At 42.4% G+C, this 22,634-nt stretch overlaps 1 protein-coding gene across 1 annotated transcript; it reads left to right on the top strand.

Moving 5' to 3' along the window:
• The first annotated feature begins 6,111 nt into the window (after nt 1–6,111).
• Nucleotides 6,112–19,350, top strand: LOC116386151 (CTTNBP2 N-terminal-like protein). The gene is made up of 7 exons (XM_031852161.1): nt 6,112–6,182; nt 9,670–9,774; nt 15,234–15,467; nt 16,489–16,596; nt 16,748–16,936; nt 17,051–17,221; nt 17,377–19,350. The coding sequence occupies exons 1-7, from the start codon at nt 6,144–6,146 to the stop codon at nt 18,298–18,300; spliced, it is 1,770 nt and encodes a 589-aa protein (XP_031708021.1). The 5' UTR covers nt 6,112–6,143; the 3' UTR covers nt 18,301–19,350.
• Nucleotides 19,351–22,634: the final 3,284 nt, after the last annotated feature.

The raw sequence follows: 22,634 nt of genomic DNA, 5'->3' as shown, positions 1-22,634 counted from the left end.
AGCCCATCCTGGAAGCTATCAGAGCAAACATTAGCGGCTCTCTCCCTTATCTAATTTGGGTTTGTACTCAAGCAACCCATGTGTTCTCTGAGATAGAGCTACGTTTGCCAGACACATCAGTTTTTGCTGATAGCCTTTTCTTTTAATGTCAAAAACAAAATTGTTCAAGTGTGTAAGCTAATCAGCCAAACAGGATACCATGCTTTTTTTCCTATACCATTTTGTAGTTGCCACGAGCAAATATTGCAAAACGCAAGAATTTAAAAAAAAGGTCACTGCAATTGTACGGATTTTGCAGCATCGCCCAATATTAACATTTCTTGCCGATATGAAATTTTGTAGTTCTGTGCAGACAGCTGCCGAAGGAGTGTCTGAGATGGACTGAATTCTTATTCAGCTTTAAATCAACAACCAATACTGAATGGACTCATGAAACACCAGTCAATTCTGGTGGTACTCAATTTTCATTTTTAAAGACTTAATAACAATATATAAAAAAGGGTCACAAAATCTTATCAACTGTCTCTTTGAATACTCTGAAGCTCTGCAGATAAATGCTTAAATGTGCGTTGTAAAGCAGGAGAGAAAGAAATGATGAATGGCCTCACTTGAGTTCTTATGGCTTAGATATTTCTAAGAAGTAGATAATCTAATTCAGTTTTATAACAGTGTTCATATCAGGCATGCACATCCATGCGCTCTTCTTTGAGTTATTATATTGAATTTGTTGGAGATCATTTTCCATCAGTCACGAACAAAGTCTTCTTAAAAAGAATAAAACGATTGTCCGCAAAACCCGTCATTAAAATTCATACCGCATACTGTACTTGTTACTGAGGAGCAGACACAACGAATTAGACTTTTGGAGAGTACTCGGAGCCATTATGTGATTAAATTACCATTCATAATTTTGCTATCTGGTGCTTTTAGCCTGGACTGTTGCCTGGATAAACAGGCTTCCAACAAAGCAGGAGAGAGACATGATATCTACAGACTGCCACATTGGCCTTTTATGTTAATGCCTTTGATGATTTTTTTTGTATTAGTTGTCTGCGTGTGTGGTATTGATCATGTTATATTGCCTGCCGCAGAGAAGAAACTTCTGACATTGTCTCTGAGTCGGGGAGATTGGGTCAAGTATCGAAGTGAAGTATTGAGTCCAGCAAAGTTGTTTTAGCTCCGTTGTTTTTATGAGGCAAAGCAATGATCCTTTTCATTTCTTAGTCGACATCATAAAGGACTCAATAAGTCACATTTCAAGGTTTTGATGCGACTCAGGTTGAGGAGTATTTAAGTTTAAGATTGCAATCGGTCCCCCGTTGTAAATTACATATTAAATCAAACTGTACCTCAAAGCCGTCAAACTCAGCCGATGTATTTCTCCCTGCATAGTTTACAAAAACAACTCACCTTCAGGAAAATGAGCTGAGGTGTAATCAGCTCAGACACGGTCATGAAACTCTCCAAGAGCCATGATGATCAACGCATTCTTGGATTATAACTTAAGCCTTGAAAAGAAAGAGTGTGGTGGACATCCACGGGTATGGGTTTGGTTTGTCTAGTTCGGAAGATAGACCTTTGTCAAAAAAGTTGATTCAAATGTCACCCAGGGTGCCGATTAATTACATCCAAAACTCTAGACTTCCATTCGCCTCTGTTGTCTTGTGAGCCAGGGATTTGTAGTAGGCTCCATTTTTGTCAGCTCATACGTAAGTGGGCTATACCTCTAAGCCAGGAGTCTACTCATCTTCTTAACCATAATTGCTATGTCTTTTTAGGTTTATCCTTCCAGAGATCTTGTTCCTCTTTTGGTGATTGAAGTCAAAAGCATTTGAATAACTGAGATAACAGAGACTTCTTCTTTAGTTTTGCACCGTTTTTAGGGTCCAATCAAGGCCTTTCATTAAAGCATTGTAAGTAAGCAGTGAATACATGAATGACAAAGTCATTGTTGGATATTAAATTCCACATCACCTGCTGCCACATGATTATAAAACAAATATATTGGTAACAGTGATGTCAAAGACACATTACCATTCTGGTGATATGCAAATTACTAATGTGAACTGCTTCAAGGTCAAGCACTCAGGCAATTTACATTTAACATGGCCACCGGCAAAACAAATCACTTTCCCAACCTTAACCTCTTTCACAGCTCCACATGCAATCAGGTGAGCACAGTGTCTTACTGACAGACGGACTCACTGGGGGGTATTGAGAGGTTACATCCTCCCACACTATTGTATGCATCCACTGTGCTGGGAATCAGATGCAAAAAAAAAGTGACAGATATGGAGCAATAGATGAATAACTAAAACCCCCACAGAACTGGGTGCCAGGCAACAGATGCTGATCACTGCCTCAGATTAGGTCCTAGATTGTCGTCGGCTCTTGCCAAGACTCTGATGCTATATTTACCACTCCCTTTCTCCATCCCTCCTCGGATCGTGCCTGTGCCACCATGGTGTGTCATCTCCACATCATGTCTGGCATCTATGACGGAGCGCCAGGTGTGAAACGCAGATGAAATATCCCTTCTGAATGCCAGAATACTTTCACTTAAGCAGGGAATGATACGGCAAAAAGTAGGAGAGATTGAAATTGTGTAGTATATGCATTCAAAGCTTGATTGGGGCCCCAGGTGTTGATGGTTAACTCTGGCTTTTGCAGCTTTTAAAAAGGAACTTTTGAAACATTTTCTTTTGAGGAACCTTGAACAGTTTTCACACAGCTGAAGAGACCACATCTGAGCTTACCATGACCTTTCGGGGAAATATTCTTCATCATTCAAGCAGGTATTTTGAAAGTCAAAGTATCCTTTTTTTCATGATGCTACGTCCGTGCTGAGCTATATGTGATTTTTCCGTTTAGACTTGGATTTAGGAATCCACTGAAAGGAAAAATGAGCTATGAACTTGATAAAAGCAACCCAGTCAGCGATTATGTCAGCAGAGATGAGAAAAAGAGTGTGGGGGAAGATTGGTGTGAAAAAGTACAAAAGAACAAGAAGAAGTTCTGCTGACACAACTAAAGTTTGGTCTTTCTTTTGAATATGATTTGTAGGACTGCAGGAGTTCAGCATTAAATGATTTTGTTTTAAATATTAGCAATGGCAATGAATTGTGAGAAATATACAAAACAGTGGTGGAGAAAGTATTCAGTATCCACCAATCAAGCAATGGTGCAATATCAAAATGCTGCATTGCAAGTGAAGGTCCTGCATTGAAAATATCACCAAATAAAACTACGAAAGTATTATTAGCTAAATGTACCCAATGTATCAAAATAACAGAAATGAATAGACTATTATTATTATTATTACTGATGTATTCATACTATAGTATTTTCTGGTTGTATTTGGTCAAGGTTGAGCCAGTTTTCATTATTTTATATACTGTTGGGTACTTTAATTTGAAGTGCATCATATTTTACAAACTGATATTCGTTTTGTATGCTAAATCTTGAATCAAATAAATGTCTCCACCCCAAAAAACGTGATTGGGAACCATGAGTGTTGAGGGTTGCGCTGGACCACATAAACCATTCCCTGAGAGGAGCATTTCAGCCCAAAACCTTTTCGCAGATGGTTCTAGGTTTAACACTCCGGCTCTCTTGTGAGGACAAGCCAAAGAACCCTATTTGGTTTTAGTAAGCACCTTTATTTATAAGAATGAGAAGTATAAATTGGGATGAAATAGAAATACTCAATACAGGACAAGTATACTCAAATGTGTACTAAACAGTTGAGTAAATGGTAACATTTCACCACTGCATTTATCAAACTACACCATTATTTGATATTCTAAAAATGTTCTGGTTTCACAGGACAAAACTGAAAAATCTTTCTTAAAGCATTGACCTCTGTACCCACTTTTTTTTCAGGACTAAACCAAAGTAAATGGAAAATTTCACTCTGTACATTGTGTGGCAAAAGGAGACGAGGACACACGACAGAGACTGAGGACAGAAATCTCCACAGCAGCCATGCAGTCAGCAGGCTGAACAGAGCAGCTTAATTGAAAAGCCTGAAATAGAGACTCTTTATTAGGGCTGAAAATTCTCCCTGCACTAGCAGTCTATCAGGAGCAACAATTATGTGACTTTCCTCTCTGTATACCCTCAAGATAGCATTAAAAAGGGACACGGTTATCAAATAGCACAAATATGCTGCATAGCCATAGATAGGAGGCTCTCTGTTGTGCAAACGGTGCCAATTTAGCGCTGACACAAGGTGGTGTGTCTTGTAACATTAAGCAAAATTGCTGTCGAACACAGCTGAGTGCACTTATTTTTTTTTTACCCTCTTTCAACAGCAGGTTTGCATTACATTTTTAAAGTGTGTGTATATTTGGCTGATGTGACTTATGAATGCATTAGTAGAATAAGCTTACATGCAACCGGTAAAAGTGCTGGTCTGTCCATTTTGCTCAGCCATGGTGAAAAGTGTGGTTACTGTAACTGTTACCTGAGTTGTGTGAGCATTGCACTCTACTGGCAGCTCTCCTGTATTACAGACCTTGCATTTTCAGGTCTACAACACACTGATTACCTCATTTGATTTTTGTCACATGGGATCTGGAGCTCTGTGCCTCATGGCTGATCAAAACAACAACAACACAGCTGTATCCCCAGCTATAGAGTTAGACCTCCACAGTCAACGTGTGTGTTGTTCCTGAGTGCTGCTAATAAGAGACAGAGGTTGCGAGAAGACTGTTCCTGTGATTTTAGAAACACAGGGTATAAAACTATAATGCCTCCAATTGTTCCGAGTTCTGAAGGCTTTCAGTGCTTTCAGTTTGAAGCTGGCTGTTATAATAGCTCCATCAACAGTCTGTAAACCTTTTGATTTCCCAGGTGAACTCAGAAATCCACATTTCTCCGACAACAACACAGCTGTCTCACAGCTCTGCACACTAGGCTACTCTGGCACTTACAGTGACTATGCCACCAGATGGCAGTGAATAATACTGTAATCCCACAAATCCATCAATCAATGCAAGGGATGCTTTTGCTGGAATAATTAATCATGTTGGAATAATTCATATAAGTGGCCAACAGATATAACATTAAATGCATATTGTCTTTGTGAGATAAAAGTTACTTATGGAGTTTTCATTTTTATTCTTTGTCTGTGCATGGTTATGTCTTATATTGCACTGAATACATTTGATTGTTTGTGAATGTTTGGACAGTGTTGAATGCATGCAGTTTTAGAACAGAATCAAATCAAATGTTCAGCCTATCTGTGGTGGAAAGAAACAAAGTACTTTTACTCAAGTACTCATGTATACTTATGGACGATTTTGAAGAACTTGTACTTTCAGATATGTTACAGTCATTATCTAATATATGTGTGTGTGTGTGTGTGTGGTAGTTAAAAGTGACTAGTGAACAATATTAAATTGCTGCTTACACATTAATGCATTAATAACATGATTCCAACAACGTAATTCATTCAAAAATGTGAAATGATTATGTTATTATGTCAAATAATACTTATAACACTAATACAAGTATATTTTACTACTAATAGGTGTTTTTCCATTGTTGTATTACTACTTTTACTGAAGTAAAAAGAAAGTGAGTGGGCTATTTATTGTGGTCTTCCACCCCTGCGTCCTATAAACTACAAACGTTACAGTATAAACCTCAACCATATTAATGTAATTGTCAACAATTGCGATTTTATAGAAATATTACAAAGGAATATTGTCATAAGAGATAATGAGACCAGTTCACTATGGAATAAATGTGCTATAAAGTCACTATAAAGTGACTATTTAGGACCACAAACAAACCAAATGTCATGTTTTAACATTTCGTTCAGCAAAATACTTGTAAAGTCAGTAAAATAGCATGCTAAAACCCTTAATCTGCCCATAAGAAATTCCTTAAAAAAGAGGCAGGCACTCAAGAAATGCTAAACAAAGAAATCCAACCAAAATCCAGGAGGTGGGACGCCAGTGGCCCTGCCCCTTTTCCCAGAAGCTCTTCTTTCATTGGTCTGCGCACAGCGTTCTGCCTCGTCCATTGGCTAGCTGCGCTGTCAGTTGAGAACAGCGCTTGGCCACTGACTGCTCCGCTGCGTTGGGATCAGAAGACGCAAATCAAGTGAAACAAATCTCCTGACAGGAGAAAAGTTCATGCTGGAGTTTTCAAAGACCTCCGAAGGCCTTATGAAGGTAAGAAGAGCCGCAGAAAACGTGTTTGTGTCGAAGGCGGGAGGTCGGAGACGATAAACTGCCGGGTTTCACCGTGTTTAGCCACTTTTGGTCCAAAAGAAAAGAAGAAGAAAAAAAGAGCTGTAAGCTAACTATTTGCAAAAGTGGTCAAAGCTACATGCCGAACCGTTTGCACTGCATCTCCTCAAGACTGAATGGTGTGCTTTGTTCGTGTAAAATACACTAAAGATGTATCCTTAACAAACAAACATCGATAGCTCCGACAGTGACATGTCCTCTGCTTCCTCCAGACTGCTGGTGATGGCTATTTGATCCTCACGAGAGCGCTGATTGAATTCATTTAACGTCACAGTGGCTCCACATGTTAAAAAAACGTTTATTTACTCAGCAGTGTCAACACTCGAGTTTAATTTATTCGTTTTTAATATTTTTTTTATTTTTTTTTTGAAACTAGGCTGCATCAAAGGCCAGGGAGCAGCAAGCCGAGTGAGTGAGTGAGTGAGTAAGTAAGTGGCCTACTGAGAAAATTAGGTTGGCTCACAAATCCAATTTAGTATCCGGCCATACTGCATCTGGTCCGCCGTCGTGATGACCAGAACACGGAAACTGAGCAGACCTCAGGCTGTGTACTTCCCCTCAGTTGACCCTCATTTTGTGGGCCAGAGAGATTTCACAGTCTGTGACATATACTCACGCTCACGTTGTGCTTCCCCTCCCTCCCTTCCCAGTACAGATGATGAGACAAAGTGTTACATGTCGACTGTGCATATGTAAGATTAATCTGAATTATTGTACACATTGTTAGTACAACTTTTGATTCAACATGGGGCATTTGATTTAGAAACTGTCCCCAGACTAAGAAAAGTGTGTTTTAATGGACTTTGATATGCTTTGAGTGAAGTAGGTTCATTTTCCACTTGTACTGTGTACCGTCTCCAGCAGCTACTCACAAACCGAGGGCCCCATTGTATTGGGAGCAGAGCATATGTTTTTTTGCAGTAGAGGCTGCGATGTGTTTTTAATGAGTTTACAGTGTTGCAGACGAGGCACATGGCCGGCCAGGCTTAAAACAAACAGGGATAAAAAAGGATTATGGGGCACACAGGCCTTTTTTCGTCATCGGAAGTGGAGCTACCGTGTGGGAATATTTCTTTTTCCCATGATGCCGCTCAGTGTTTGTGTACCCTCATGATTACCAACTCTAACTGGGGGGAGGGGGGGGGGGGATTAGGTGAAATAATAATAAAATAATGAGGATCTAAACAAGCGTGATGACACATGTTGGCTCCCTCCGGGCCAGACGTTTCTCATGCCACAGCGCACTCTCTCTTCGCACAGTGATTACAGCGCCCCTGTGAAATTAGCGAGCAGGCCTGTAAAAGCAAAACCAAGGGATGTGTGTGTGTGTGTGCTGTAGTTTAATTAGCATTTTACCCCTGTGGTTAAGCCACAGACCATGAGTGCTGGTGAAGGCACAATTTAAACACTGTGTGCCTTCTTTGTTGAGAGGACGCTGCTGTAGGGATTAGGCTGCACTCTAGGTGCAGTTCATCGGGATTGTGGCTCCTTCCTCTTTTCATTCCTGCATACTGCTCTGCAGAAGTGTCACGGTACAACCAAGTGCTGGAATAAAGGCTCGTTGATCCTTCTGTATTGCTGATGCTGTCGAAGATGCCTGGGAAATATTGTAGCTGCCAGCTCCGATATGAAAGGCCGGTGGCTCCGCTCTGTCATTATGCAACCAGCACTCCAAGAGATGGGCCCCCCCCTCTCTGGATGACTTCATGATGTGGAAAGTTGTGGAGACCACAGAGTGCTCAGAGCAGAGCACGGGCCTCTTGAATGAATACCAGCTCAGGTGTGGATCAGCGTAATAAACAGCAGTGAGTTTTCAGATGCTTAAGCCACATTTCAGAAGGATGTTTTTGTGTGACTAAAGCTAGACTATAGGCTGCTTCTGTTGTTATGTAGTCAGCTAGTGCAGCGTGGATCCATCCTGTACCAGACAGCAAAACATGCACCCCAAAATGAATGTGATTTTTTAAAATATTTCTTGCATTGTTCTTACAATCAGAACCCGGTACCAGTCAACGCTGCGTGTGCGTTTGTGTGCGCACAGGCATGTGTTTTAGAGATAGTGGCGGCGAAGCAAAGAAAGTTATTTGACTGCGGGGGGAAAAGCTTGACTAATCCCGCGAAAATCACAAGCGGTGGCGAAGAACAAGATGAATCCAAACAAAGAACAAAAAGGAAGTGTGTGAAGTCTCCCGGCATTTCTGAGCTGGATGGAAACTTCTACAGCAAAGCATGTACAACATACACATGACACGATATAATGAATCTGACTTAATGACATCTTAAATCACTCAAACGGAAGGTGACTAAAATGTGGCAACCGTGTTTTCAGTTTCGGCAGGCACATTTTTAAAGTTGGTGTTGAGCCCTGCTACACGTCCCACATGGCGATCTGAACGGATGCTTCGTGTAAAAACTTCAACAGCTTTGATCTCATTTCAAAGAGGGGCCCCGCATACGTTCTCCTGGCCAGAGTGCGGTGGGATGTTTTGAGGTGTGGACACCGCGGGGCTCGTCAGCAGAACCAACACAGCTGTGAGATTGGAGTGCAGAGACACTACAAAGAGACCACATCACATTTCCAATACAAAACAACCCAACTGTCACAGGACCCGTAATGAATGGACGTGCGGTGGGGGGGGGAACCCCAAAACAGAGTGATATTGTTTTCAACACTGAACTTAAAGTTGAATGCATATTATCAGTTAGTCAGCTGGAAGTGTTTAAGACAGATGATAGAACAGCTCGGGTGCTTGAGGCCGACTGACTATCTCTTGTTTGATGTGTGATCCATCTGTGTCAGCTGTAGCGCTGCCATGTTTGTGTCTCTGAAATATCCGACAATAAAATGATCGACTTTGAAGGAATATCTCGCTCCTGTTGTTTAAGATGCCTGGTAACTCATTTATTTATCTTCTAGTAGTTTTGTCTTTTTATGTAACATCTTCACATTTAGCTTGAGTTATACCGCACACTTCTTAAACAGTTTATTGCACCTCTGAACTGCACCCATAATAAGCTGTCTGGTTTCTTTTCACAAAGGAGAAAAATGTTACTACATTGTTTTGTACACTGATTCTGTGCTGTAAACCCCCCCCAGGATCATAACCACATATCCACATAAAGCTCATAAATCAGTGGGCTGGATCAGATAGATCACATGTCTGTCTGGAGGTCTGCTTTGGGGGAATTGGAAAACAGTTTTCCAGGTTTGTAAATAGTTTCTCAGCATTCCCTCAACTGGAGTTGAATAATAATCTAATAGAATAAATTAAGTACAGGGTAAGTAGTTATTTTCATGCATGCGAATAATAAAAAGTGGCAAACACGTCAGTTTGAGTCAATTTTAAGAAATAAAATCTAAATTCAATTGGTCAACCAAGTTCCTCTCTTTGATCTTGTGCCCTCACAGTCCAAGCTGAATATGGAGAGTTTGACCAAGCCAGAGTTGCTGATGCTGTTCAGCATTTTGGAAGGAGAGCTGGAGGCCCGGGACCTGGTCATTGATGCCCTAAAGGTACCTATCAATGGAGCTGGTAACATCGTCATAACATCCAAGCTACTCTCTGCACAACATCTGCTTTTCTTCCATGTCAAACACTCACTAGAAACCTCTCAAACCACTGTATTAGCATATTGCATGTTCTATTTTTAGTTTGCATGGAGAGCTCCTTACGTTGGTCACTTCATGGGCAACATATTAAAAAGGTTGTCATGCTGTATGCGATATACAAATTGACAGCAGAAACAAGCCTTCAGGAGGCTGGTCATGGATGCCTGTGAAGATACGTTTGTAATGGATATGTAGAGTTATGGGTGGATGTAACGGGTCATGTGTTTGGTTTTGACGTTATTGGACCCAAGGTAATCTGATGATGACAATCTGGCAACAAAATGAAGAGAAAAACAATTAACATCTAATCTAAGTAACCCTATTGATGGCACTCATTTCCTGTGAATGGAAACGATAAAGCCATTTGTCTGCTGACACAATTTGCTCGGCGCAGACTATTGTCTGGGCCGTAGAATGGATTCTTTAGGGAATTGTCCCAGACGTCATCTTTTTCATAAATTTAAATGAGTAGATGCATTCCAGTGAACTTGGAACATGTACTCAATTAGAAATGGACACAATGTAGAGTGTATACACACACACACACACACAGTTTGACGCAGATTAGCTAGTTCCAGTCTTAGGAGGTCTTACTTTGGCATTAGGATTAATGCGTCATTTCAATTAAAGGATTGTCAGGCTATTTTCCCACACTGTGTCCTGCAGGCCCACATACTCAAGCTTTCAGTGACATTTTATTTTGATGTCCTTAAAGAGGTTTTGTCATAAAAAGAGCTGTAAACTTACTTCAGTAACACTGTGTCCCGGTCACGCTGTTAAAAAAAACCCACAAAAATAAGATAAGCAGTGAATAAGCAACTTAATTCCTGCAAAAGATGCCCCCTGGCTTTGTGAGACAGATTCTCTGCAGACTTTATTCTCACTATAAATATTTTAGCTTTCCAGCCATTATTGCCGGAATGCTATTCAGTGTCCTGGTGTAAAATGCACCATTGAAAGAAGAAACTGGAGACGCAGCCAGCGAACTAGAGAGCAGCCATTCTGAGAGAGCCTACTGCTGAACGTCCATGTGTTGTGTCTAGACCACATTCCTACATCTCTCCTGGGATCTGGCCATCTAAGGCGAAGAGGACTTCCAGCACGCCGGGTGCCCGATGACTCAATGTGAGCGAGAGTAGGAGTGAACAAATAAACATTGGCCTTAACCGGAGCTGGAGGGGAATATGGCTGTGCTTCTTTCATGGCTCCCAACGGCACTAAACCGTTAACCCATTCAGGTGTGGGACTTGATCAATGCTGCAGTGTTAACTGTTATAATCACTGAACTGTAGGAAGTTAATTGCAGGGAGAAAGTGGAAACTGATCTCTTCTCTGCAGCACAGCCTCATACCTTTCTGCTGTTCTGCAGTTGAGGAGTTGGCGATATGTAATCTTGGGTCTCGTCCTCACATGACAGCAGATGGTTACCAGTAAAACATCACCCCATAATTCTTTGTTTATTTAAGCAGCATGGCTCAATGGACGGCAGTGTTTGTCTGTCGGTCCATCACTGTGGCACAGACTGAAACATCTCAACAGTTATGGGATGGATTGCCATTAACTTTTGCACGTTCATGGTCCCCAGAGAATGAAATGGTGACCCCGTGACTTTTCATCTAGCGCCACCAGCAGGTCAAATTGTTCCCTTCTCCAGTGAAGAATTCCAGCAGTCTCTCGATGGATTGGCACAACATTTCGTACTGTTAGTCATGGTCCCCAGAGGATGAATCCCAATGACTTTGGTGATCCCCTAACTTTATCTCTGGCACCCCCATGAGGTTAACAGTTGTGGTTTTAAGTGAATGGATGGATTGCCACAACATTTGATTCCGACACCCTCGGAATTGCAGTCATTTTTGGTGATCACTTCACTTTTTATTTAGCGCCTGATCAAGTCCAAATTGTAACTATACTATTACTAAAATACCTGCTAAACTAATGGCACTGACACCAAACTGGTGTGCATTAAACCGGCTAAACGGATGTTAGCTTTTTGCTAAAAGAACGGTTGTGTCCAAGATTTACTTAGTTCCAACAATAAGATGAAGCTACGGTAATAAGAGAAGTAGGTCCAGTCATGTTGGTCATGTCAGTCTTAACTGATGCGTCACCACTACACCGAGTGTCATGTGAGAAATGTGTAGCTCAAACACAAATCACCACGGTCATAACACCACCATTCAACTCCCACAGGAACGGGCAAGTTTTCATGTGTCGAGTCCATTCTCTGTGTTTTAAACATCCAACAGTTGTATCAGTGATTTTCTACAGGGTGTAGTGTAAGTACAGGATGTGAGGTTAATGATGCGGTTTTTCTCTGGTCCTCTATATGTAATTATGCAGAACTATCAGTGGCATTCTTAACTATCTGCTGCATTTTTCCCTTTGTGACTCACTCCAGCAGCTGCTCACGCTGCGGCTTTCAGAAGGAAGTTCGTCTCTGGCAATGCTCGTGTTTGGCCCACAAAGCTCTGCATTGATCCAGTTGTCCCCTTTTTCTTTCTGAAAGGGAATAAAAGTCTTTACTTTAAGTTCAACGGGGACTCAAATATGGAAATGAGCCCTTTAATTAAATGCCGGGGGTCACATGGTGTGGTGGACTAGAGCTTCCAAATGGACGTGCTTAAAACCGGTTTACCGCGTGTGTTCAGCACTGAAATAGGGGAAAAACAGCTTCGAGCTGCATCAGCTGATTTGATTCAGTGTCAGTTAGTGTAGCATCATCAACCGTGTGCTCATGATGTGTAGCACTCTTCAGACTTTTCCTTTCCATTTACATGCATGAGCATTTCAGGGTATTTAGCAAGCTGCCTCAGCTGCTCTGAGATATATCGGACTCTAGGGTAAGACGTTCATATATCACCTTCCCTCCGTGTTATACAGATCTTGTCACCGGCATTGCACACCTGAAAGAGTCCAGGCGTGTGTCGGCAAAAGATAAGCCGGAGGGGAACAGTGCGGCCATGGCACTTCCCCAGCAAAAGCACACAAGTTGCCAAGAAGTGTAGCAAACAGACTAAAGCATGAATAATGGAGGTAGGACTGTGATGCATAGCAGCCACGCACTGAGCGTGTATGGGTATTGCTCATGTACAGCATGATGTAATGACTAAGCTCTGGTAGATTTGGGTGTTAAGTATTAAAGTGATGTTAGAAATGTGTTTCCTGTAATACGTCTTTTCACTTCCTCCACCCTCTCCGCAGCGGTGGAGGGTTGATGGGGAGGAAAACAGCCTCTCTTTGTGTTGTGGGAGTCTCTCTGTGCATTGAAGGACTGGGAAGAGACACACAGTCTGTGTTTATGAGCACGTTTGTGTAATAGAGGTCCTGTGAAGTGGGAAAAAAAGAAATTGCACTTAAAAAGGTCAATTATCCAGTTAGGAAAACAATGGACTATCTTAAAAATCTAGTAAAAGGTGTGTTCTTTGTGTCTTTCAAAATGTTTCCTCTTGTATGAACAATGGCCTACAAATGAAGAGTTTTTTTCATAACATAGTCTACACGGTCCTGTGGGGTCATCGGGCTTTAGACAGCGCCCATGTTTGAGAGGCATTTTTGAATTCTCTCGGGCATCGTGTGTTTTCGCCATCTCCCTCCTCCATGTTGTTTGATCCGTCTTCACACGGTCCTCAGCGGACTGGATCAAATAACGGCAGCCTTGCCCTCCTCTCTTTGTGCCGGATGAGCTAATATTGTTGGAAGATGACAATCACAAAGCCTGTGATCGGCGGTGGAATATAGCCGTCAATCATCACTCCCTGTAGTTTTCATGCCGGCTAAATAACTCCTGTAGCTTGACATAAGTCTGTGTTTGAATGTAAAATGTCATGTCTGAATGTCTTTATATACTGCGACAATTATACGCAGTCAGGCAAAATGATGCGTACATTAGGGATGCATGGATCTGATAAAACACCTTATTAAGCAGACCAGGAGTCAGCCATGATACGACTCATTACATCCAGTTTCTTGGTCAATGTCTTTTATAAAATTCATTTCCTGTATCGCTTACAGGTGTCACAGTGTGTTGCAGACTTTTATGCTTCGGCAATCCCTCATGCTAACTTAAATTAAATAAAAAAGGTCCACACAGTAAGGTTTACATATTTTTACCGTACCTTTTTTACAAATTTGGTAAAAAGAAAGTACTGGTATTGGATCAGTACTCTGTATTATGGGCTGCTACTGTTAGCTGAGGTATTTGTGTTGGATGAGAAAAGGTGCCGTTTTGGAGGGATTATGTGATTTGTTATGGTGTACCTTTGTGCTAGGCTGTAACCACACACAGTCAGCTGTTCAATGCTCTGCAAGAACTTTGAATGGGCTGAATATTGCTCTGCAGACCACGCTCTCGACTACACTTTTCACTTCTCAATTAATCGTGGTATCAGTCGCCAGGAGCTCTGTCCTCACCCTGCCAGAGAGGATCCTGTTCTCTCTAATCGTTTGATCCTCTTTTGTTGAAACCTCACGAAGACACATTGCCAGTTCTGCTGTAGCCCCCCCCCCCCCCCCCCCCTCTCCCTTCAGCCCCTTTTCACGGCAGGCCTTAAGGCATCTGCTGAACCTGAAATGACTTGCTGCTATTATCTCTCCTTTGTCACGAGTTAAACAGAGAACAGGTCTGCCTTGGCCGAGGCCCAGTCCAGAGCAGCTGTCCCGCTAAAGATAGACAGACACTCACCATCTGTTGCTCCTCCCTCCCGCTGGCACGCTTTATACTGCACGTTTCTGCATTTCCTCTCTTCCCCTTCCTTTATCTACAGATCATTTCCACTCTAGTATTGGAGATGCTGATCATGCTGTGCAGAATGCAGCATTTAGGAGAGAAATAATAGCAGCATGTGTTAAACCATAACTGTCTGGGATTATAACTCCCGAATCATATCATAATAGGGGTGTTGATGTCAGTTTTTTCATTGTATAGAAATTTTTAGTTTCAGGCACTTGACACGAATTACAAAATTCATCCTGAGGAGTACATGAATGTGCGTGCGTTCCAAAGATGAGATTTTGTCACTGGATGAGTGCAAACTTTGACCTGCTGGTGGCGCTGGAGGAAGTCAGGAGATCACCAAAGAAATGAGGATTAATCATCAGAGAAATATGAATGTCTGTCCCAAATTTCATGGCATTGCCTCCAATAGTTGTTGAGACCGACCGACACGGTCATTCGTCCACTAACATGGCTAAAAATGTGATGAGAAGAAAATGTAATCCTTTCGTAAACAAGGACATTCATGCAAAAGCATAAACAAGCCAAGCAATTCCACTTGCTACCACATAACCTTCAAACCACACACATACTTTACTAACTAGTTCATCCATCGAGCTCCCTCTCACTCCTCTCTTCCTCTCCTCAGGCCCAGCGTAAAGAGCTGTTTATCCAGGAGCGCTACAGCAGGTACAACCTCAGTGACCCCTTCCTGGCCTTGCAGAGAGACAGCGAGGCTGTCGGGGACCAGAACAAGGACCCGGGCTGCTCCTCCCCGACCTCCAACCCGCTGGTGGTTCTCAAACTGGTGGTGAGCCACTGCAGGCGGATGCAGGAGAAGATGTTGGCCCAGCTGGCTGCAGCGGAAAGCAGGCACAGAAGGGTAAGGGTGGGTGTGGAGGTGTGGTTCTTAATTCGGGGAAGCAGAAATGAGCTGGTTCGTTTAGAAAATAATAATAGGGTAACATACAAGATAAAAAAATGGCCTCAGTGGTGGAAAATACTGTTAAAAAAATGTATTCTCTAAAAGTACACACAAACTGCTGGTACACAACACTAATGTGATTAGATCATCCCTCTTCATTGTTTATTTGTTTTCTTTTGTGGGCCAACCGACAGAGCGAGCTATAGAGCTGCTGGGCGCTGCTAAGAACAGCATTCAGCACACACACTCTCACACACACTCTCACACACACACTCACTAAGTGAAGTAGGGTAACAGACATGAACAAAGAAACAAAACACCTGCACTCTGATGTCACGTTTCCACTTTTTCTTTTGTTTCAGGTCATACACGAATAGACTAATACACAACATGATACTGTCTCCTGATTTCATTATGAGTTAAACATATACAAGGACAATACGCCTAACTTGTGTTTGCACAAAATTCCTATAATTTCAGCCATCCATCCATTGTCAATAACTGTAAAACTTTGCTGTGCTTGCTGACGGCTACAATACAATGGATTATTAATAAGTAATTGAGATAATAATATGTGAGTATTAGAATACACAGACCACAAAAACATTTGTTTTACAGAGAAGAATATGAGGCAGAAGGTAAACCTCACATTTTGAAATGTAGTAAAATGTCTAATATCAAAAGAGTAATTTAGACCTTTTATTGTTTTAGTATTTTAAATTACTGTTGCAAATAATTATTCCCACTGCATCTTTAGGAACTGTACAAACAAAAGACACTCAGTCATCTTAGGCTTGATGTGTAGTGCTCGCAGAGTGAGCACTATACCTCTGCAGGCAGGCTGAACATGGTACTCATTTAGATGAGCTGAATTACATTTTTTGGCTTAGAGTGTGGTAATCACATTGCTTCAAAATACCAAACTCATGTGGGATAACTTCCCTCCTGACTCTCTGTCGCCCCGCTGTGTTCACTTCAGGTCATCGCAGATCTGGAGGAGGAGAAGAGGAGGCATGCTGAGGACACAGCCGAGGGAGACGATGTCACTTACATCCTGGAGAAGGAGAGGGAGCGCTTACAACAACAGGTGCCCTCTAATGAATAGTGACGTAGACTGCCCTGTAAACATTTGTCTAAAAGTCTATTAGTGACTGGTGGAATTTGAAAATCAGGTGTCAAAAACGTTGAAGTTTGTATGCTGAGTTTGATTATTGTGTGTCTCGTCTCTGTCTTTGTAGCTGGACTTTGAGCGCAGCCAAGTCCGGCGGCTGGAAAAAGAGCAGCGGCGGATTACCGACCAGCTAGAAGAAGAACGCGCTCAGCACAAACAGCTCTCCTGCGCTTTGGCCAAAGAGTGCAAGTGGGCAAGTTCCAGGGCTCTGGAGGAGGGCCACCGGCTGACCGAGCTGAGCCGTAAACTTGACAAGGTATTTGCATTTTGAATCCAAGCTGGGCAATTTATTTTCCTTTTTCTCGTTAAAAAAATGTTGGGCCTGGATATGTTTTGCGCTCCGGTTTGAACAGACTTTTCCCTCTCGCAGGAGAAGGAGGCTTGTCAGGCCCTGAGAGAGGAGTTGGAGGACGAGAGGAGGAGAGCCCTGAGAATGGAGGCGAGGGTGGAGGAGCAGCTGGCCGAGTTCGACACCGAGCGAGAGCAGCTCCGCTCGCGCTTGAGGAAGGAGGAGGCTCACTGCTGTCAGCTGCAACAACAGGTGTGAACGCTTGAACACATTCATCACGCAGGTGCCAGTAGATTGCACATCTTACTGGAACTACTTCACCTAATCTTAGTGCGAGAAGAAAATGAGCTTGCATTTGCAGCCAAATTTCTGCTTGAAATTAATCTCTTTCTCCATTTTTGGACCAGGTAGAAGAGCTGAAGAGGACGCTGGAGGAGGGGAATATGATGAGAGATGTTACAGCTCCAGTAGAGGCAGAGGGACACGAGTGGGCCAATAAAGTTCCTCCAGGAAACACAGCGGTAATCATTATGACAGTCGAGGACATTGAGGAGGACAGAAACGAGCAACCTGCTCAGCCAAAAGTCATCGATCAGCACTGTCTGATGGAGACCGACGGGCACCACGGTCCGAACAACGGCCTCTCGGATAACATCTGTGTGCAGAACGGGAATGAAGATTCTCAAATTCATCAGACCCAGACATCATCCTCCCCCTGCTCCTCCCCCGTCCTTGCCAAACAGCCACCAGGCAGCCCCAGCCCCGGCAGCTACCAGTCTCCCTACCAGGCCGGCATCAACCAGCGTTTCCACGCTGCCCGTCACAAGTTCCAGGGTACCACTGACCCGGAGCCTCAGGCCCCGGCCCCACTGCCCGCTCCTCCCCTCTTGCCGAAGGACGTCTCCCCCGTGACCAGCAGCGCCTCCCTCGAGGCCAGCCCGGTCAAGCAGATGGCCCGGAGCACAGTCACTCAAGTCCTGTCTCGCTTCACCACGGCGCAGCAGAGTGCCGCACCGAAGCTCGCGGCGCCAAACAATTCGCCCTTCGGCACAGACTACCGCAGCCTGGCAGCGCCCCTGTCTCCGGTCATTGGGAGGGCGGCCGGAGCACTTCCGCTGGGGATCCGATCCCCCACCATCGGCAGGGCAGACAGGGGCAACCCTCCACCCATCCCCCCGAAGAAGCCCGGTCTGGCACAGGCCCCTCCCTCCCCGGCCACAGTGCCCAGGTCTGCCAGCCACTACTCCGACAGCCCCCTCTCAGGCAGCTGTGGCCTCACCTCCAGCCAAGAGGCAGTCAAAGAACTGGACATGGTGGTTTCTTCTAATTAACTGATTGTCGAGATATTGTTTTGTACATGACAGGATTTATATCTTTTTGAACAGAGGTCCCTTCAAACACTGTTACAATTGTATTTATTCTTTATTTTTTTATATATGCGCTGAGGCACTATTTTAGCTAGTGGTTAAAGGGCCGGTACTAATGAAGAGTTCCACATGGTAGTTTGTATTTCAAATTACAGTAAATATTTTTTTATGGCGTCATATTTCCAAAGAATACAAATCAGTTCATCATCTGAAAAGGTATTATTTGATCCCTTGTACGTTGCTTTTTATTAAAACATATCCTTTAATCTTCAGACCAAATGTAACACCTAGTGTGTTACGATGTATAGATAGCTCATGTACGTAGTTGTCTTTTTTTATAAAAATGTATAGTTTATTTTAATAATGTTCCTTAGTTATTAATGTATAATAGTTTAACAACATATTCTAATAAGTGTGCTGAGCTTTGATCATGCATTACTTTAATGTGCAGTTATGATCATCTTAAAGGCTCAGATTACATGCAGGCACCATTGTGTAATATTTAGTTTCAGAGCAGTGATTCTGATGAATGTCATGCTTTTGTCATTTATAGGAAATCATTATAAAACACTCAATTATTTTATAGTCAACCATGATTGATTAATACTGTATCATAACACATAACACTGCTGTGTTGGTTATTTCTACTTTTTCACATCCTTTATATTTCTGTAAATGCTGGAAAGTGAAAAATATAATAAATGAATCCCAAAGATTGTCACATATTTATTTCTTTATTTGCTCTCTCGTAGGACTTATATGTTGGCAGTAGGCGGTGCTTGTAGGTATTAATGCTGCTCACAGTCTGCGACTTGGAACACTTTAGTGTTGAGGTGCAACTCGACTTTTCTTTTTTTATCAATTAATCTGCCAATAATTTCCTTGATGAACTGATGTATTGTTTGGTCTTTAAAATGTCGGTCAACTCAGAAATGAAAACATTTAGCATTGTTCCATTATTTTCTATCGGATATAAAAAGGGAATTGGTTTGGCATGTATGATTGAAAAATGAGTAGAACAATAAAGCGATTATCAGAATGGTTGCAATTGATAAATTGACTAAACTTTGTGGAATACATGAAAATAGCTTTATCGGTATTGCATTTTACACTTATATCTAGACATTTCCAAGCATGAGTAAATGTTATTGGTAACTATAAATAGTAATACATTTTGGCCTGCCTAATAAAATATATCATATACATACACTCACCGGCCTCACATGGTCAGCAAGGTAGGCCGTGGCGCGTGCTGCCATGTGATTGGCTGATTAGCTATTTGTGTTAACAAGCAATTGAACAGGTGTGCCTAATAAAGTGGCCGGTGAGTGTAAATATATATATGTTCAATTGATAATGATAAAATTACTTCTTAAGAGTTTGGGCCAAGAAAGAACAGTGTAACTAATACAGAAAATTTATTTCTTACAAATGAATAAATATATTTGATTGAACATTTATGTGACACCGATCTGGTTATGTCTTCATGTTGAAAATTCCACTAACGTAATATTCTTCAGTAGGGATATGTAGGTTGGAGTTGTACTACTGTACAGCCAAAGAGAGTCCTCTAGAGGTCAGTATTTGATAAGTAGCAGTACAGATCAGTGGGCTGGGAACCCATGAATTATTACTCCTTGGATATTTGACATCGACAGTGTCTTTCATATATACAATAAACCGTGTTTTTATAATTAATAATATTTAATAGATTGTATCAACATGCACTTGATCTGTTAGCAGCATGAAAGATAGCTGTAAAAATGCAGCGTGGATGTGTTTGTGAATCTAAATGTCTGAACATTACAGGTATGTTAGTTTCATGTAGAATAGACATACCATACTTATTATTATCTTTTTAAATATAGTAGCAACAGTTTTTTTTATAAATTGGCAAATCAAATTTCAGTGGAGATGCTCTGACGATTACAGACACGGCATACAAGACAAAATATGGAGTCACTGCTGTATTGGTGGCTTTATTCTACTATAGAACATTAATATGTATTGTGTGTATGTGCTCTATGGCTATTTGGATGATGAAAAGAAGAAACTGAACTTTTGCTCCCGTTTGGTTGCGAAGATCAGTTATGAAACCCTTAAGTGGACTGCCACCCTTAAGTGGACTGTTTGTTAGTTTCCGCCCCGTGTTGCTTCAACTATAACTCTATTGGTATGTTGGTGAAGTGATGCAACTTATGAGAGAAACTGGGCCGTGGTGGTGAAGAGGTCAGAATTGTGTAAGTGCACGGACAATACTCGACAAATATCTCTGTGTGTGTGTGTATATATATATATATATATATATATATATATATATGCAGAGCACATGCTGACTGGGCTTTCCGTCAAAAACTAAATCCCCCTCCCGGTTGTTGGGGAAGGGTTGGCTGGTTAACGGGACGGGTCACCTCTCCTCTGCTCAGTTCACCTAATTAACATTCCAGTGTGGGACTACAGCAGGGCCGCATCCCCGGATCCAGCACAGGCACGCCTGGTTCTCCACCAAAGCCCCATCTTTCTCAACCTCCATAAACACAGGCTCAGGTTGATGAGCTGTGAGGGGCCACGTCCTCGCCGCCGTCACTGCCAGCATGGCTGCTCACTCCACTCTACTGTTGTCCTCTGCTGGGACACGATCCACAACACTGAGCAGAAGGCATAATAGTCTTTATTTGAATACCTTCTTTGATTGTTGTGAAGAACCCTAATGGTCAATGATAGCTTGCACAGCACACATTCTGGTTTCCTTTTTGGTTTTGTACGAGTAGTCAAAACGTGGCTATCTCACATATCACCAGAAATGCATTTGTACGCATTGATATTCAAGTTCTGATGCAGGCTTAGGGCTGCATGACGGATAAAAAATGATGCCTTCTAAAAAAAAAAAGTTTATTCAAGCTATGGGTCATGACCCCAAAAGGATCTTGGCTTTCCTCATGTTAGGATTCCACATCACAAGAGGGGTAGTAATTAAATTGTTTTCAACTTTTTTTCCCCTTTGTAATAAATCACAGAACAGTGGATTCTATTTCTTTTTCAGTACCCAACCTCATGAAGTTGGCGGATCCTTTAAAAAAGATCCGCCAAAGATAAAAAAGATCTTTAAAAAAAAAAAATTCCACTAAGGTTTTGTGAGATGTGCTTGCGATAAGTCACTACATGCATAAATAAATGAACTTGAACTTCAAAAGGATTGCTATAGCCGCCACATGTCCCTCCTGGGCAGGTCTGGTAAGCGCTGTACTTTACGACTGTGGTGCACAGATGTACAATAAAGACACACGGTGTCATGGCTGCAGTGTCATGTTGTGTGAATGAGACGACAAAACCGAGGTCAAGGAGGGAGCGCGTGACCTGTCAAGAGCTAAACCACAAATTTACAACCGTCTCAATTCGGACCTGTTGCACAAAATACAGCCCGTCAAGCCAGCAGTGATGACTGGCGTCACTGCACGAGTCCCACAACAAAGAACATGATCGCTGTCACCCGAGCGCTCATCTGTGCCGTGGCATGTGGTGGTCCAATCACTTTCTTATCCTCTCGTTCTCTTTTTTTCCTTTTCTCCCTGTCGTCCCCTCTTCTCCGTCCAAAATTAGCCCAGGCCCTGAGATGGGCCTAGAATAGGAGCTCGGTCCCCCCACACTGAGCCTCTTTAAGACCACAGCTGGAGACAGAGGGAGAGGGAGGGCCGGATGGCAAGCGTTATCGCCGCCGTCACCTGCTCCCCTGTAAAGCAATTTGTTATGGCGTTGTCATTGTAAAATCTATACAGGGTCAAAGACAGGGTCACATGTAATGAGGATCCGAGTGTCGCTCCAAATCTAGATATGACATAACTGAAGGACAAACAGCTGGGCTTTGTGTGTCTGTCTGTCTGTCTGTCTGTCTGTCTGTCTGTCTGTCTGTCTGTGTGCGATATAGAATAAGAGTGGAGAATGCCAGAAAGGACAGGCTCAAAGCCTACAAAACATTAGCCTATGTTGTATTGTACACAAAGTTATATGCATTTATTTGTTGTTTTGAAAAAAGATGAAAAAGTGTCATTTGAAAATCCGTACAGATGACAGGTTGCATTCACAAACACACTATTCCATTCGCGGTCCATGCTGTGGTATTTTTAGGCAGCCACATTATTGCTGACCTTTACGTGGGTCTCTAACTAACACCCCTGGATTTGCACTGATTAAAATGACCTCACGCTCTCACACGCATACAGCTTCTCATCAGCGTCTCTCTCTACCTGCTGGACACACACACACACACACACACACACACACACACACACACACACACA

Source organism: Anarrhichthys ocellatus, unplaced genomic scaffold (genome assembly GCF_004355925.1).
Source record: "Anarrhichthys ocellatus isolate YVR2014 unplaced genomic scaffold, GSC_Weel_1.0 scaffold1, whole genome shotgun sequence".
NCBI lineage: Eukaryota > Metazoa > Chordata > Actinopteri > Perciformes > Anarhichadidae > Anarrhichthys > Anarrhichthys ocellatus.
This window is presented reverse-complemented; position numbering and strand designations above follow the sequence as displayed.